The sequence below is a fragment of the Nerophis ophidion genome, linkage group LG08 (assembly GCF_033978795.1).
Source record: "Nerophis ophidion isolate RoL-2023_Sa linkage group LG08, RoL_Noph_v1.0, whole genome shotgun sequence".
NCBI lineage: Eukaryota > Metazoa > Chordata > Actinopteri > Syngnathiformes > Syngnathidae > Nerophis > Nerophis ophidion.
Window position 1 is genome coordinate 26,796,097 of NC_084618.1, and position 17,689 is coordinate 26,813,785.

At 38.9% G+C, this 17,689-nt stretch overlaps 1 protein-coding gene across 2 annotated transcripts in view; it reads right to left on the reverse strand.

The window, feature by feature from the left end:
* skap1 (src kinase associated phosphoprotein 1) overlaps positions 1 to 17,689 on the reverse strand; it is a 187,246-nt gene that overhangs the window by 43,299 nt on the left and 126,258 nt on the right. For both annotated transcript variants that reach the window (XM_061908132.1, XM_061908133.1), the window contains 2 exons: positions 17,210 to 17,263; positions 17,030 to 17,127 (listed from right to left, as the gene is read on the reverse strand). In XM_061908132.1, the coding sequence (XP_061764116.1) occupies positions 17,030 to 17,127; positions 17,210 to 17,263 (152 nt within the window). The remainder of the gene's footprint in view (positions 1 to 17,029; positions 17,128 to 17,209; positions 17,264 to 17,689) is intronic.

Genomic DNA, 17,689 nt, shown 5'->3' on the forward strand with positions numbered 1-17,689 from the left:
TTTTTTTAAAGCTAATTTATTAGGTATAGACCTCATCATATAGCTTGTTACTTGACGTATGATACCTCTTAGCATGCTAATGTTAGCATGTTAGCATTTAAAAAAAAATTCAGGTACAAAGTAATATATTTCTGTACTTGATTCATGATACAGTTAGCATTTTAGCGTAATACCGTTAGCACGCTAATGTTAGCATTTAAATAAAAAAATCAGGTCCTCAGTAATATATTTCTGTACTTGATGCACGATGCAGCTAGCATTTTAGCATAATACCATTAGCACACTAGATTTTCTAAAGCTTATTTAGCAGGTATACACCTCAGGGTCAAATATTTTGCTACTTGACTTATGATACCTCTTAGCATGCTAACGTTAGTGTGCTAGCTATTTTATTAGCTAATTTGTAGGTATACAGCTCACCATCAAATATCTTGTTACTTGACGTATGATACTTCTTAGCATGCTAACATTAGTGTGCTAGCTTTTCTTTGCTAATTTTGCAAGTACACACCTCATTGTCAAATATTTTGTTACTTGACGTATGAAACCTATTAGCACGTCAGGGTCATGTATTTTGGTATTTCACTACAATGTTAACTGTAAGCATGATTTTGTTAGCATAGTAGTGTTAGGATGCAAGCTTTATTTTTAGCTCATTCAGCAGGCACACAACTCGGCGTCAAATATTAATGTTAATAAATATTATTAGTATGCTTAATTTTTTAAACAATTTATTAAGGTATAAACCGCAGTTACATTTTGGTACTTGATGCATACTAGTGTTCGCAAGGTAGCATTTTAACAATTTTTCGGATACACATCTCAGAGTAATATAGCTGGGTAGGTGACACATGTTTCAGTTAGCATTTTAGCATGCTAGACTTTTTAAGCTAATTTATCAGGTATGCACCTCAATGTTATATATTTTGATATTTCACTAATGTTAACGGTGAACATGCTATTGTTAGCATATTAGCAAAGTACTTTTAGAATGATAGCTTATTTTAGCTCATTTTGCAGGTATACAATGCAGCGTCAAATATTTTGTTACCTAACCTTTTTTTTTTAAGCAAATTTTACAGGTATACCCCGCTGTCATATTTTGGTACTTGCTCTATGCTAACATTAGCAGGCCAGCATTTTGGAGAATTTTTTGAGGTACACATCTCAGAGTTATATATTTTAGTACTTGAAGCATTTTACAGTTAGCATTTTAGCACGCTAACATCGGTGTGCTAGGTTTTAAATTAACGTAATTAGCAGGTATGCTTACCTTTACCAGCTCATTTTGTAGGTATACACCTCAGTCATACTTTATACTTGATGCAAGCTAACATTAGCATGCTAGCATTTTGAACAATTATTTTCAGGTACATATCTCAGCGTAACATATTTTGGTAGGTGACGCATGTTACAGTGAGCTTTTTAGCATGCTACATTCAAGCTAATTTAGCAGGTATACACCTCAGTGTCTTATATGTTGGTATTTCACTGATGATAACTGTAAGCATGCTATTGTTAGCATGTTAGTATAGTACTGATAGCATGTTAGCTTTCTTAGCTCATTTTGCAGGTGTACAACGCAGCGCCAAACATTTTACTTAACGTATGCTACCTGTTAGCATGCTTTTTTTAAAGCTCATTTGGCTTTTATTTTTTGTTACTTGACCAGCATGGTAACTGTTAGCATTTCAGTTCACTGTGGCTCTTCAGCATTCACAAGAAATCTTTACCAAAATTGCATTTTGTAGTTCTTTTGGGGGAAAAAACATCTATATATTGTACTGGTTTTGAAGGTGAAGAGTACCAAAATGGGCCCCGCATCCTTTGATTTGTCCGTCTGTGACCGTCAGTGGGAAAAGTTTGGGCACCCCTGCTTTTGTGTTTGTGGGTTGTTGTATTTTTACCCTTCTTGAGACATCAACAAGGAAAAGTATGAGGATCGGTGAACAAGTTAGGACCAAAATCATGGTCCTAATACGGAAAACCATTGCATCTAATAGAGAGCAAAATACTAGAGTCCGTGAACATTGCTCCAAAGTCAGGATTTTTTTGTTGATTTAATGTGCATACAAAAGTAAACATTGACAGGTGCAAAGGCAGCAATATATGATAAGACAATACGGCAGCTAAAGAAGGACTTCCCTATACATCCCCCCAAAAAACAAAAACATTTACAGTTAGCTTCTACAGCCCGGTTGCACAAAGTGCGGCACTGGGGCCATCTGTGGTCCGAGACTCGTTCGACATCGGCCTTAAGCACATTACATAAAACAAAAAAATAGAGATCTCATTTGCACCTCTGGTGGTGAAATCTTTAAAAATGAGGGTGGTCCCAAAAAGGAAGGATGTTTCAAATTGACTGTGTTTCGGTTTTAAAAGGGCTCCGCCCACTGGTCAACATATGAAATAACAAGTGTGTGTAAACATTTGAAGCACTCTCCCTCTGGCCAACATATGTAATAACAAGTGTGTAAGAAATTGAAATGTGCCTCCTTTGGCCAAAATTAATTAAAACAAAATAAAAAGTTGTACAGAGGCATACTAAAATAATGAAGATTAAAAACCAATTACAAAAAAAAAAAATTCTCACAATATGTCGACTTTTTTTTATAACATTTCTCATATTATTTCTGTTTCTGTAAAATTGCAATATTTTCTCATAAAATTATTACTTTTTAATGCAAAATGTTGACATTCGTCACATAAAATTCCGACTTTTATCACAATATTGCCAATGTTTTTGTTGATGTAAAATAGTGAAATTTTTTGAGTAAAATTATGACTTTTGTTAACAATTTCATTAAAACTTTGAAGTGCGCCCCCTCTGGCCAACATATGTAATAACAAGTGTGTGTAAGAAATTAAATGCGCCCCCTTTGGCCAAAATTAATTAAAATAAAATAAAAATGTGTATAGAGGACTACTGAAATAATTAGGATTAAAAAACAATTACAAAAAAAAGGATTTTCTCACAAAGTGTCGACTTTTTTCTTATAAAAGTTCTGATATTATATCTGTATCTGTAATATTGCAATATTTTCTCCAAAAGTTATTACTTTTTAATGCCAAATGGTGACATTCGTCGCATAAAATTTCCGACTTTTATCACAAAAATGCCAATTTTTTTTGTTGTTGTAAAAAAGTGAAATATTTTGAGTAAAATTATGACTTTTGTCAACATTTTCATAAAAAATTTGAAGTGCGCTCCTCTGGCCAATATATGTAATAACAAGTGTGTGTAAGCAATTGAAATGCGGCCCCTTTGGCCAAAATTAATTTAAAAAAAATAAAAATGTGTATAAAGGGATACTGTAATACCTTGAAGTAAATAATGAAGATTAAAAAACAATTACAAAGAAAAAAACACAACAAAAAAAAAGAAATTTCTCACAATGTGTCGACTTTTTTCTTATAAGAATGGGAACAATTTCTCATTATTTCAAAAATCCTCGAAAAAATTGTTGCGGAGCAGTTAAATGAACACTTAGCGTCTAACAATCTATGTGAAACCTTTCAATCCGGTTTCAGGGCAAATCACTCTACTGAGACAGCCCTCGCAAAAATGACTAATGATCTATTGCTAACGATGGATTCTGATGCGTCATCTATGTTGCTGCTCCTCGATCTTAGCGCTGCTTTCGATACCGTCGATCATAATATTTTATTAGAACGTATCAAAACACGTGGTTTACAGAAGAAACTAGAGCTCAGAAATTATTATGTAGAAAGCTGGAACGCAAATGGCGCACGACTAAACTTGAGGTGCACCATCAAGCATGGAGTGATAGTTTAATAACTTATAAACGCATGCTTACCTTAGCTAAAGCTAAATATTACTCAAATCTCATCCACCGTAATAAAAACGATCCTAAATTTTTGTTTAGTACGGTAGCATCGTTAACCCAACAAGGGACCCCTTCCAGTAGCTCCACCCACTCAGCTGATGACTTTATGCAATTCTTTAGTAAGAAAATTTAAGTCATTAGAAAGGAGATTAAAGACAATGCGTCCCAGCTACAACTGGGTTCTATTAACACTGATATGATGGTATATACGGCGGATACTGCCCTCCAAAATAGTTTCTCTCGTTTTGAGGAAATAACATTAGAGGAATTGTTACAACGTGTAAATGGAATAAAACAAACAACATGTTTACTTGACCCTCTTCCTGGGAAACTGATCAAGGAGCTCTTTGTATTATTAGGTCCATCAGTGCTAAATATTATAAACTTATCACTTTCCTCGGGCACTGTTCCCCTAGCATTCAAAAAAGCGGTTATTCATCCTCTTCTTAAAAGACCTAACCTCGATCCTGACCTCATGGCAAACTACCGACCGGTGTCTCACCTACCCTTTATTTCAAAAATCCTCGAAAAAATTGTTGCGGAGCAGTTAAATGAACACTTAGCGTCCAACAATCTATGTGAAACCTTTCAATCCGGTTTCAGGGCAAATCACTCCACGGAGACAGCCCTCGCAAAAATGACTAATGATCTATTGCTAACGATGGATTCTGATGCGTCATCTATGTTGCTGCTCCTCGATCTTAGCGCTGCTTTCGATACCGTCGATCATAATATTTTATTAGAACGTATCAAAACACGAATTGGTATGTCAGACTTAGCCCTGTCTTGGTTTAACTCTTATCTCACTAATAGGATGCAGTGTGTCTCCCAAAACAATGTGACCTCGGACTACGTTAAGGTAACGTGTGGAGTTGTCCAGGGTTCGGTCCTTGGCCCTGCACTCTTCAGCATCTACATGCTGCCGCTAGGTGACATCATACGCAAATACGGTATTCGCTTTCACTGTTATGCTGATGACACCCAACTCTACATGCCCCTAAAGCTGACCAACACGCCGGATTGTAGTCAGCTGGAGGCGTGTCTTAATGAAATTAAACAATGGATGTCCGCTAACTTTTTGCAACTCAACGCCAAAAAAACGGAAATGCTGATTATCGGTCCTGCTAGACACCGACCTCTATTTAATAATGCAACTCTAACATTTGACAACCAAACAATTAATCAAGGCGACACGGTAAAGAATCTGGGTATTATCTTCGACCCAACTCTCTCCTTTGATGCACACATTAAAAGCGTTACTAAAACGGCCTTCTTTCATCTCCGTAATATCGCTAAAATTCGCTCCATTTTGTCCACTAAAGACGCTGAGATCATTATCCATGCGTTTGTTACGTCTCGCCTCGATTACTGTAACGTATTATTTTCGGGTCTCCCCATGTCTAGCATAAAAAGATTACAGTTGGTACAAAATGCGGCTGCTAGACTTTTGACAAGAACAAGAAAGTTTGATCACATTACGCCTGTACTGGCTCACCTGCACTGGCTTCCTGTGCACTTAAGATGTGACTTTAAGGTTTTACTACTTACGTATAAAATACTACACGGTCTAGCTCCATCCTATCTTGCCGATTGTATTGTACCATATGTCCCGGCAAGAAATCTGCGTTCAAAGGACTCCGGCTTATTAGTGATTCCCAAAGCCCAAAAAAAGTCTGCGGGCTATAGAGCGTTTTCATTTCAGGCTCCAGTACTCTGGAATGCCCTCCCGGTAACAGTTTGAGATGCCACCACAGTAGAAGCATTTAAGTCTCACCTTAAAACTCATTTGTATACTCTAGCCTTTAAATAGACTCCCTTTTTAGACCAGTTGATCTGCCGTTTATTTTCTTTTTCTCCTATGTCCCACTCTCCCTTGTGGAGGGGGTCCGGTCCGATCCGGTGGCCATGTACTGCTTGCCTGTGTATCGGCTGGGGACATCTCTGCGCTGCTGATCCGCCTCCGCTTGGGATGTTTTCCTGCTGGCTCCGCTGTGAACGGGACTCTCGCTGCTGTGTTGGATCCGCTTTGGACTGGACTCTTGCGACTGTGTTGGATCCATTATGGATTGAACTTTCACAGTATCATGTTAGACCCGCTCGACATACATTGCTTTCCTCCTCTCCAAGGTTCTCATAGTCATCATTGTCACCGATGTCCCACTGGGTGTGAGTTTTCCTTGCCCTTATGTGGTCCTACCGAGGAAGTCGTAGTGGTTTGTGCAGCCCTTTGAGACACTAGTGATTTAGGGCTATATAAGTAAACATTGATTGATTGATTGATATCATTTCTGTTTCTGTAATATTGCAATATTTTCTCATAAAATGAGTATTTTTTAACGCAAAATGGTGACATTCATCACATAAAATACCGACTTTTATCAAGATATTGCCAATGTTTTTGTTGTTGTAAAACAGTGAAATATTTTGAGTAAAATTATGACCTTTGTCAACATTTTCATTACAAATTTAAAGTGCGCCCCCTCTGGCCAACATATGTAATAACAAGTGTGTGTAAGAAATTGAAATGCGGCCCCTTTGGCCAAAATGAATTAAAATAAAATAAAAATGTGTATAGAGGGAGACTGTAATAACGAAGTAAATAATGTAGATTAAAAAAACAATTACAAAAAAAAGGATTTTCTCACAATATGTCAACTTTTTTCTTATAACATTTCTCATATTATTTGTGTTTCTGTAATATTGCAATATTTTCTCATAAAATTATTACTTTTTATAGCAAAATGGTGACATTTGTCGCATAATAATTCCGACTTTCATCACAATATTTTTGTTGTTGTAAAAAAGTGAAATATTTTGAGTAAAATTATGACTTTTGTCAAAATTTTTATAAAAAATTTGAAGTGCGGCCCCCCTTGCTAACAAGTGTGTGTAAGAAATTGAAATGCGCCCCCTTTGGCCAAAATTAATTAAAATTAAAGAAGTATGTGTATATCGGGATACTGTAATAACTTGAAGTAAATAATGAAGATTAAAAAATAATAAAAAAAAAAAGGTTTTTCTCACAATGTGTCGCCTTTTTTCAGTCAGATTATTTCTGTTTCTGTAATATTGCAATATTTTCTCATAAAATTATTACTTTTTAATACAAAATGGTGACATTCGTCACATAAAATTCCGGTTTTTATCACAATATTGCCAATGTTTTTGTTGTTGTAAAATAGTGAAATATTTTGAGTAAAATTATGACTTTTGTCAACATTTTCATAAAAGAATTGAAGTGCACCCCCTCTGGCCAACATATGTAACTACAAGTGTGTGTAAGAAATTGAAATGCGCCCCCTTTGGCCAAAATTAATTAAAATAAAATAAAAATGTGTACTGTAGTAACAGAGTAAATAATGAAGATTAAAAAACAATTACAAAAAAAAAGGAATTCCTCACAATGTGTCGACTCTTTTTCTTATAACATTTCTCATATTATTTCTGTTTCTGTAATATTGCAATATTTTCTCATAAAATTATTACTTTTTAATGCAAAATGGTGACATTAGTCACATAAAATTCCAACCTTTATCAGAATATTGCCAATGTTTTTGCTGTTGTAAAATATGGAAATATTTTTAGTAAAATTATGACTTTTGTCAACATTTTCATAAAAAAATTGAAGTGCACCCCCTCTCGCCAACATACATAATTACAAGTGTGTGTGAGAAATTGAAAATGCGCCCCCTTTGGTCAAAATTAATAAAAATTAAATTAATTGTAATAACAAAGTAAATAATGAAGATTAAAAACCATTAAAAAAAAAATGTCCTCACTATGTGTCGATTTTTTCTTCTAACATTTCTCATATTATTTCTGTTTCTGTAATATTGCAATATTTTCTCATAAAATTATCACTTTTTAATACAAAATGGTGAAAGTCGTCACATTAAATTCCGACTTTTTTCACAATATTGCCAATGTTTTTGTTGTTGTAAAATAGTGAAATATTTAGAGTAAAATTATGACTTTTGTCAACATTTTTATAAAAAATTTGTAGTGCGCCCCCTCTGGCCAACATATGTAATTCATTTAATTACAAGTGTGTGTACAAATGCGCCCCCTTTGGCCAAAATTTATAAACAAAAATAAATAAATATGTATATAGAGACATACTGTAATAACTTCCCATCCATCCATTTTTTTACTGATTGTCCCGTTCAGGGTCGCCTGAAGTAAATAATGAAGATTAAAAACCAATTACAAACCAAAATGTACTAAAAGCTTATCTTTTTTGTATTTGCATAATATTTATATATTATTTAATGTTGTAAATGCTAATCTTTATATATCTAGAAAGGGTGGTCCTAAAGAGGTGGGCATTTTTCGGCGGTCTCAGGAAGGTAACAAATACAAGAATGTGTGTGTGTAGGTGTGTGTGCGTGTGTGTGTGCATGTGTGTGTGCGTGTGAAACAATAGCCGATAGCCGTTAGTGTGACAGATTCAAGTGATAGCGGAGCCGTGTGTTAATCAATAATCAATAATTCTTTAGCTGCTGGAGCACATTAAAAAAATGTCATCAGCGCATGATGACGATCCCAAATTAAACGCCAAAAGTGAAATATCGTGGAGACGGATCCGCCATCAGCCCGCAGCGCATGCATCAGAACCCGCCGGGGCCAGTCGGGCATGGCGGCACCGGCCAAGAGATGAATTCTCTTCTTCTTGTGGGAATCACACGAGTCGTGAGCAGTCTTATTTATTTACTTTGTGGTCCGATACATACACACACACATACACACACACACGCACACACACATACAGTAAAATGTGTCCACTTTACAGTAAGCGAGGGGTCGATAATGACGGATGAGGTTCTGGCGTCCAATAGGCAGGTACTGCTCAGTTCACAGCCACATGACACCGGGTTCTGCACGCCGACACTCAATCACTTGAAAATAACACGTTGTTAGCGCCATCGATTTAGCACTTAGCGTGTCCTTATTACCTCGTAATCATGCTTCGTGTTGACATAACAGCAGACCCCCCCCCCCCACCCAACAACAACAAAACCGCGGAATTTATGGAGGCCCGCTTTTATCACGGCCGTTTTGTGCGGCCTTGTGTCTCCCCCGGTGAGGCCACGGGCTGGCGCTCCGAGCAGAGGGCCCGTATTTCACTCCTGGAGGTCAAGGTTGTCAGGAATCCCCCGTAAAAGCGGCACGCGACGCGGGGAAGACCTCCCCGAAGGCTCGTTAAAATAAATAGGCGATTACAGGCTCTAATCTGAGTGGCGCTATTCAGCGGGGGCGTTTATGGCGCGGGGGTCATCACAGCAAACACTTTCCAGCTGAAAGGAGATGGTCTTGGCGGAAATTTACGACCGCGCCTTCGCTCGAGAGTAGAGTCGGACTCCTCCGGTTTAGGAAACGCCTGCGACATGAACCCTGACTGGAAGGTAAGATGATCCGCTACCGACGTGTCACGCTCTTGTGACGCATGTGCCGCGTTGTTTAAGGCTTCTTTAGAAGGCAGTATAGTACAGAATGATTTGGCGGTATAGCTCGGTTTGTAGAGTGGTCGTGCCAGCAACTTCAGGGTTCCAGGTTCGATCCCCGCTTCCGCCATCCTAGTCACTGCTGTTATGTCCTTGGGCAAGACACTTTACCCACCTGCTCCCAGTGCCACCCACACTGGTTTAAATGTAACTTAGATCATGGGTTTCACTATGTAAAGCGCTATTGAGTCACTAGAGAAAAGCGCTATATAAATATAATTCTCTTCACTTCACAGTTAGTATCGCGGTACTATACTGTGGAGAGGCGGAGCCGGCAGTCCGACAGCGAGGCAGGGCACACCGTAGCCCAGCCCAAGATGGCGGCGAGGAGGTGTGGCCGGCAGTCCAACAGCGAGGCAGGGCATGTTGGAGGCCGGCCCAAGATGGCGGCGAGCGAGCGGCGAGGCACGCCGGGAGCGACGCCGCAATCAAGATCAGGTGCGTGGATCACGTGCCTTGGGACAATCAAGTAATCCTCTCTCACTGTATAAAAGGGCGACAGCCGTGAACGTCAGGGAGAGAGGCAGAAAGACGAGAAGGAGCCAGAGGGAAGCTGACGCGGAGCGAGAGAGGAAGAGAGCCAGAGGTAGACGACGAGCGAGTGGAGAAGAGGAGCTGAAAAGCGACCTGCACTGAGGTTTTATTTGCAAAAATAAACAAAGTCAACCCTGCTCAAATACTGTCCCTATTTGGTGGTCCATGGAACTCGCACGACAGCGAGAGTCTGTCACATATACCAATACCGGTATACCGCCCTACGCCCCACTAATACACACACCTAAAGGCCTACTGAAACCCACTACTACCGACCACACAGTCTGATAGTTTATATATCAATGATGAAATATTAACAAATTGCAACACATGCCAATACGGCTTTTTAGTTTACTAAATTGCAATTTTAAATTTCCCGCGAAGTTTCCTGTTGAAAACGTCGCGGAATGATGACGCGTATGATGACGCCTGCTTGTGACGTTATTGGTTGGAGCGGACATTTTATCCTAGCACCACTCACGGCTAAAAGTCGTCCGATTTAATCGCATACTCACACAGTATTTTGGACATCTGTGTTGCTAAATCTTTTGCAATTTGTTCAAGTAATAACCGAGACTATAAAGAGAAATGCTGTTGGTGGAAAGCGGTGGATTGCAGCTGTCTTTAGCAACCAAAACACAGCTGGTGTTTCTTTGTTTGTTGTGAAGCTTTAATATGGAACAGAACGGTCAAGCACACATGTTTCCCGACCACAAGTCAACCGGCAGGTTTCGGTGAGAAAATTGTGGTAATAAGTCGGCTCTTACCGGAGACATCAGCGGAGCTTGCGTCCTCCTGCAGCAGCTGTCAAAAAGGCAGCTGAGACTTTCTTGGCTCCTCCATGGCTTCCATCAGAGACACTGGTGGTCAACACACCCCTCCGACTTTCAGGTATGACTTTATAATCTCACTAAAACACTAGTAACACAATAATCAGATAAAGGATTTTCCAGAATTATCCTAGTAAATGTGTCTAATAACATCTGAATCGCTCTCACTGCCCTCGCCTTTTTTTCCTCTTTTTTCTAGTGCTTCACTCTAACTTTCCTCATCCACGAATCTTTCATCCTTGCTCAAATTAATGGGTAAATCGTCGCTTTCTCGGTCTAAATCGCTCTTGCTGCTGGTGGCTATGATTATAAATAATGTGAGGATGTGAGGAGGCCGACAACCCGTGACGTCACGCGCACATCGTCTGCTGCTTCTGGTACAGGCAAGGCTTTTTATTAGCGACCAAAATTTGCGAACATTATCATCGATGGTCTTCACTAAATCCTTTCAGCAAAAATATGGCAATATCGCGAAATGATCAAGTATGACACATAGAATGGACCTGCTATCCCCGTTTGAATAAGAAAATCTCATTTCAGTAGGCCTTTAACGGAAATACAACATTATGTTACCAAAGCAGTTTTTGGAAAAGCAATATAACCGCCACCAAAGCAGGGCTGGGAGATAAAGCGATATCAATATATATCGCGATAGACACGTCGTCGATATCAATAAAAAATGTGTTCGGATGTATCGAAGCAAGGTTGGTCGCACGAACAAAGGCACTCGCTCTCTGGTAACCGAGCAACGCAGGAAGTGATCACGTGACACACTAACAGCCAATCAGGTGACAGTATCAACTATCACATTTGGTTGATTCTGTGCATGGAGCGAGAAGAGAAAATCAAAATGAAGAAATTGTGGATGAAAGAGGAAAAGTCACCTGGACAGTTTTTGGGGATTTTTTTCCAAAGGGACCGTAGTCAGACCAAAGTGCAAGGCAAAACCGCTTAATACCAAACCGACTTAACCTCGCTCACCCTTTAGAGCACAGCTGTAACTTTCTGGCACTAATACTGCAGGAAATACTAATGTATGGATTTTTCTTTGCTGACGGCCATAATGCAAATAGTTTTCATTAAACACCTGCAAATACACTTAATTGGTGTGTTATCGTTTGTGCTACGGTGCCATCTTTTGGACGAGTTGGCTCACTGCAGGTACTGCAATACCGCATTGCCCTTCTGTTCAGACTAGTACAATTGCCCTTCGGTCTTCCAGCCGTCCATAACGTTTATACTCGTATGATTCTTCATTCATCATTCCAAGCAACGTCTGTAAGTTTTACAATATAACTAAAACAATTAATACTTACTAAACCGTCCCGTGTGTGATGTCTGTAGGAGTGTTTTCATGCATATTTGGACATGCTATCGTAATGTAATCTAGCTAGCATTGTTAGTATTGGCTAATATGCTAACACGCTCAACGGTGTCTGTGTTAGTATTATTAATTTAAAACATCTTTCTTTTCGTATTGTTTCAGTTTCACAAATTCGTTAGTAACTTCACCAAGAGTCACCGTGGAGTAGAGATGTCCGATAATATCGGACTGCCGATATTATTGGCCGATAAATTATTTAAAATGTAATATCGGAAATTATCGGTATCGGTTTCAAAAAGTAAAATATATGACTTTTTAAAACCTTGCTGTGCGGAGTGGTACACGGACGCAGGTAGAAGTACAGAGCGCCATTAAAACTTAGGGCACTGCCTTTGCGTGCCGGCCCAGTCACATAATATCTACGGCTTTTCACACACACAAGTGAATGCAACGCATACTTGGTTAACAGACATACAGGTCACACTGAGGGTGGCCGTATAAACAACAATGTTACAAATATGCGCCGCACTGTGAACCCACACCAAACCAGAATGATAAACACATTTTGGGAGAACATCCGCACCGTAACACAACATAAACAGAACTGAACAAATACCCAGAAGCCGTTGCAGCACTAACTCTTTCGGGATGCTACAATATACACCGCACGCAACCCTTTACCCCGCCCACCTCAACCTCCTCATGCTCTCTCAGGGAGAGCATGTGCCAAATTCCAAGCTGCTGTTTTGAGGCATGTTAAAAAAAAAATGCACTTTGTGACTTCAATAATAAATGGCATTTTTTTCCATAACTTGAGTTGATTTATTTTGGATAACCTTGTTACATTGTTTAATGCATACAGCGGGGCACCACAACAAAAACAGGCCTAATAATGTGTTAATTCCACAACTGTATATATCGGTATCGGTTGATATCGGAATCCGTAATTAAAAGTTGGACAATATCGGATATCGGAAAAAAAAGCCTTTATCGGACATCTCTTCCATGGAGTTATTGAGTCTGTTCAGCTGATTGGAGAGCAAGCTTCCGCAGCTAGTCGGTCCACGACGATGCCTTCTGTTTTGTTTGATCAGCCGTTATACTGCCGTGTTACAGACACCGTTTGGAAACAATGAAGGTATGTAAATAAACATTTTGAAAATATTTCTGCGTAAATAACTAATTTCACAACGGATATATTTGCAGCTTATAGTCCGGTGCGGCTAATATATGGAAAAATATGTTGTCTTAAAATTTGGTGGGTGCATCTTATATACCGGTGCACTCTACAGTCCAAAAAAATATGGTACTTCTTCTCAGGTATGTTGACACTTTGCACTTTTTTCTTACATTTTATTAAACATTTCTTACATATTCCTTATTTTTAAAGGGATTTTACAATTTGGTTTTATATTTTTTGAGTGTGTTTGATGCTTGGGTTGACGTTTCCTTTCTGCCCAGATAACTAAAGGACTATAATCAGAGAAAGATTATAAACAAAATATGTCAAAAATATTTAAAAATGAAATCATAAAATATAAATGATGTTTATAATATTAATAATATAAAATATACAAGTAAATAAATACACCAAAAATGAATATATATATATATATATAAAAACATAACATGTAAAATATTTTCTCTTGTTCTCTATTTTCCATAGGTCATAAAAAATTATCAAAAACACTTATATCATGATACAGTTTTTAGCCATATCGCCCAGCCCTGATATAATACATTGCACTATTTCTTACACTTTATGAAGCATTTCTTACATACTCCTTATTTTTGCCTCTTCATTTTAAGAGCTTATTGTTAGGTGTTCAATGCGATTTTACTATTGTGTTTACATTGAGTGTTTTCCATGCTTGTGTTGACATTTCCTTTCTGCCCTGATAGCTGAGGGATTATAATCAGAGAAAGGTTACATTTCAAATGAATAATATTTTCCTTCAGCTCTTTATTTTCGATAAGTGCAAAAAAAATAAAAAATTCTCAATATTGACCGATACAAAATACTTAAATCGTGATACAGGTTTCAGCCTTACTGCCCAGTTCTACTAGAGCAGAGGTCTGCCGCATGCGGCTCTTTAACGCTGCCATAGAGGCTCCCTGGAGCTTTTTCAAAAATGTATGAAAATAGAAAAAGATTGGGAACAAAATATATTTTTGTTTTAATAAGGTTTCTGTAGGACAGCGTGACACAAACCGCCCTAATTGTTAGAAATCCCACTGTTTATATTAAACATGATTCTCTGAGAGCGCTGTTTTGTCCTACTAATTTTGGCGGTCCTTGAACTTGCCATAGTATGTTTACATGTATAACATTCTTCAACGATGCCATAGAAAGACATATTTTATGCCATTCATTCTTTGTCTCATTTTGTTTTGTCCACCAAACTTTTTATACTTTGTTGTTGTTATTGACTTGTGTTGAGTGCTTATCACGCATATTTGGTCAGTGCATGACTGCAGGCTAATCGATGCTAACAGGCTATTGAGGCTAGCTGTATGTACATATTGCATCATTATGCCCCACTAGTAGGTATATTAAGAAGACAGCTTACCGTTTACTTTAGGTTGGAAACACACATCTATACCTTTGGCCATTCTAAGCCAGTAATTTAGAGGAGTTATCTCACCCTCTGAGAAGCCTGCGTTTTAATAATATTCTCCAATGTTGTAAAAATGTGTAGAGTAAATTTTACATTTCAACATATCTGTCAACGAGGCAGGCTAATATAGACACTTATAACATGTGTCAACTTCATTATATCACATATAGAAGGCTTTTAATTTTTTGTGGCTCCAGACAGATTTTTTTTTGTATTTTTCGTCCAATATGGCTCTTTCATCATTTTGGGTTGCTGACCCTGTACTAGACATTCTTAGATATTATGGTTGATTTTAAGTGCCTTTAAATGTCTACGCTGCTTATAAGGACGAAATCTGTGACTTCCGTCACTGAGAGCTACCAGAATGAGAACAAGTCCCTGGCCAAATGACGAGCCATTGATTTCCAGTAGGGGGGGCTGCACAAAGAAACCTGCGGTTTATGTTAAGCAGGAAGGAAAGAAGAGCTTCGCATGGCTGCCGACTCAATTAACCCCAGAGATGGCGCCGCAGTAATGAACAACAACGCCATTACCCAGCGCCCAAATGGCACTTTACCCCCATGGCCTGTGAGGGGAACGACGCCCCCGCTGAGGCGTGAGAAGCACTTGTTCTCCGCCAGGAAATATCTGCACGCTGGCAGAGGAGAGGAGCATCAAGTGCTGGAAGTTAACCCCAACATGATAGAACATAACATAATATACAAACCCCGTTTCCATATGAGTTGGGAAATTGTGTTAGATGTAAATATAAACGGAATACAATGATTTGCAAATTATTTTTAACCCATATTCAGTTGAATACGCTACAAAGACAACATATTTGATGTTCAAACTGATAAACATTTTTTTTTGCAAATAATCATTAACTTTAGAATTTGATGCCAGCAACACAAAGATGTTGGCAAAGGTGGCAATCAATACTGATAAAGTTGAGGAATGCTCATCAAACACTTATTTGGAACATCCCAAAGGTGTGCAGGCTAATTGGGAACAGGTGGGTGTCATGATTGGGTATAAAAACAGCTTCCTAAAAATGCTCAGACTCTCACAAGAAAGGATCGGGCGAGGTACAGCCCTTTGTCCACAACTGCATGAGAAAATAGTCAAACAGTTTAAAAACAACGTTTCTCAAAGTGCAATTGCAAGAAATTTAGGGATTTCAACATCTACGGTCCATAATATCATCAAAAAGTTCAGAGAATCTGGAGAAATCACTCCACGTAAGCGGCATGGCCGGAAACCAACATTGAATGACCGTGACCTTCGATCCCTCAGACGGCACTGTATCAAAAACCGACATCAATCTCTAAAGGATATCACCACATGGGCCCAGGAACACTTTAGAAAACCACGGTCACTAAATACAGTTTGTTGCTATATCTGTAAGTGCAAGTTAAAGCTCTACTATGCAAAGCGAAAGCCATTTATCAACAACATCCAGAAACGCTGCCGGCTTCTCTGGGCCCAAAATCATCTAAGATGGACTGATGCAAAGTGGAAAAGTGTTCTGTGATCTGACGAGTCCACATTTCAAATTGTTTTTGGAAATATTCGACATTGTGTCATCTGGACCAAAGGGGAAGCAAACCATCCAGACTGTTATCGAAGTAAAGTTCAAAAGCCAGCATCTGTGATGGTATGGGGGTGCATTAGTGCCCAAGGCTTGGGTAACTTACACATCTTCTGAGGGCACCATTAATGCTGAAAGGTACATACAGGTTTTGGAACAATGTATGCTGCCTTTTAAGCGCCGTCTTTTTCATGGACACCCCTGCTTATTTCAGCAAGACAATGCCAAGCCACATTCAGCACGTGTTACAACAGCGTGCGGGTACAGAGTGCGGGTACTTTCCTGGCCCGCCTGCAGTCCAGACATGTCTCCCATCGAAAATGTGTGACGCATTATGAAGCGCAAAATATGACAGCGGAGACCCCGGACTGTTGAACGACTGGAGCTCTACATAAAACAAGAATGGGAAAGAATTCAACTTTAAAAACTTCAATAATTAGTTTCCTCAGTTCCCAAACGTTTATTGAGTGTTGTTAAAAGAAAAGGTGATGTAACACAGTGGTGAACATGCCCTTTTCCTACTACTTTGGCACGTGTTGCAGCCATGAAATTCTAAGTTAATTATTATTAGGAAAAAATAAAAATAAAGTTTATGAGTTTGTAGTGCATTTAATTGAATTTGGGTTGAAAATGATTTGCAAATCATTGTATTCCGTTTATATTTACATCCAACACAATTTCCCAACTCATATGGAAACGGGGTTTGTAACATAACACCACACGCACGCACGCACGCACGCACGCACGCACACACACACACACACACACACACACACTCACACACAGCGCGGAGGCCAAACCGACCTTGCTGAGGATGAAGATGAGGTCTCCTCTGGCGAAGGACAGTTCGTCTGGCTGGTCGGCCTGGCAGTGCCACACAGCTTGGTAGTAGTTGGCAAACTCTGACAAAATAGAAATAGGAATAAAAGAAAATGATTTTTTTTTCCATTTTTACTCCCAAACAGAGTGTTGTCATGTTCTGACCTGTTTTGTTGGTCGTCTCCAGGCACTCGTCTGGTGGATCTGGGAAGTCCTCATCTGAGTAAACACTTCAATTAGAACACAACCTGACTTTAAAAAAGCAACAAAGACACAATAGTTGCAATGGCGCCAATTTGCACAAAATCATTCAGTCCACGCCAAGTCTTGCAACAACGGCCAATGCCTCCATATTTTGCCACACTTGTCACTTTGGCCAATCAACCAATCCCACAGCTAAGCCATCCATTAAGTAACAATTCCGCATGACAACAACACATCCGTGTAGCCCAGTCCTTCTCAAATAGTGGGGTTTGACCCCCCTGTAGTTTTATCAGTATCATGCTTCAAACCCCCCTTTGAGAGGCTGTGCACTACAAAAGGTGCTCATTGTCGCCTGTAATCCTGACTTCATCTTTTGATTTAAAATAAATGAACAAAAATTGTTTTGCCATTTTTGTTTTGTAGGTTAAAGTGTTTTATACA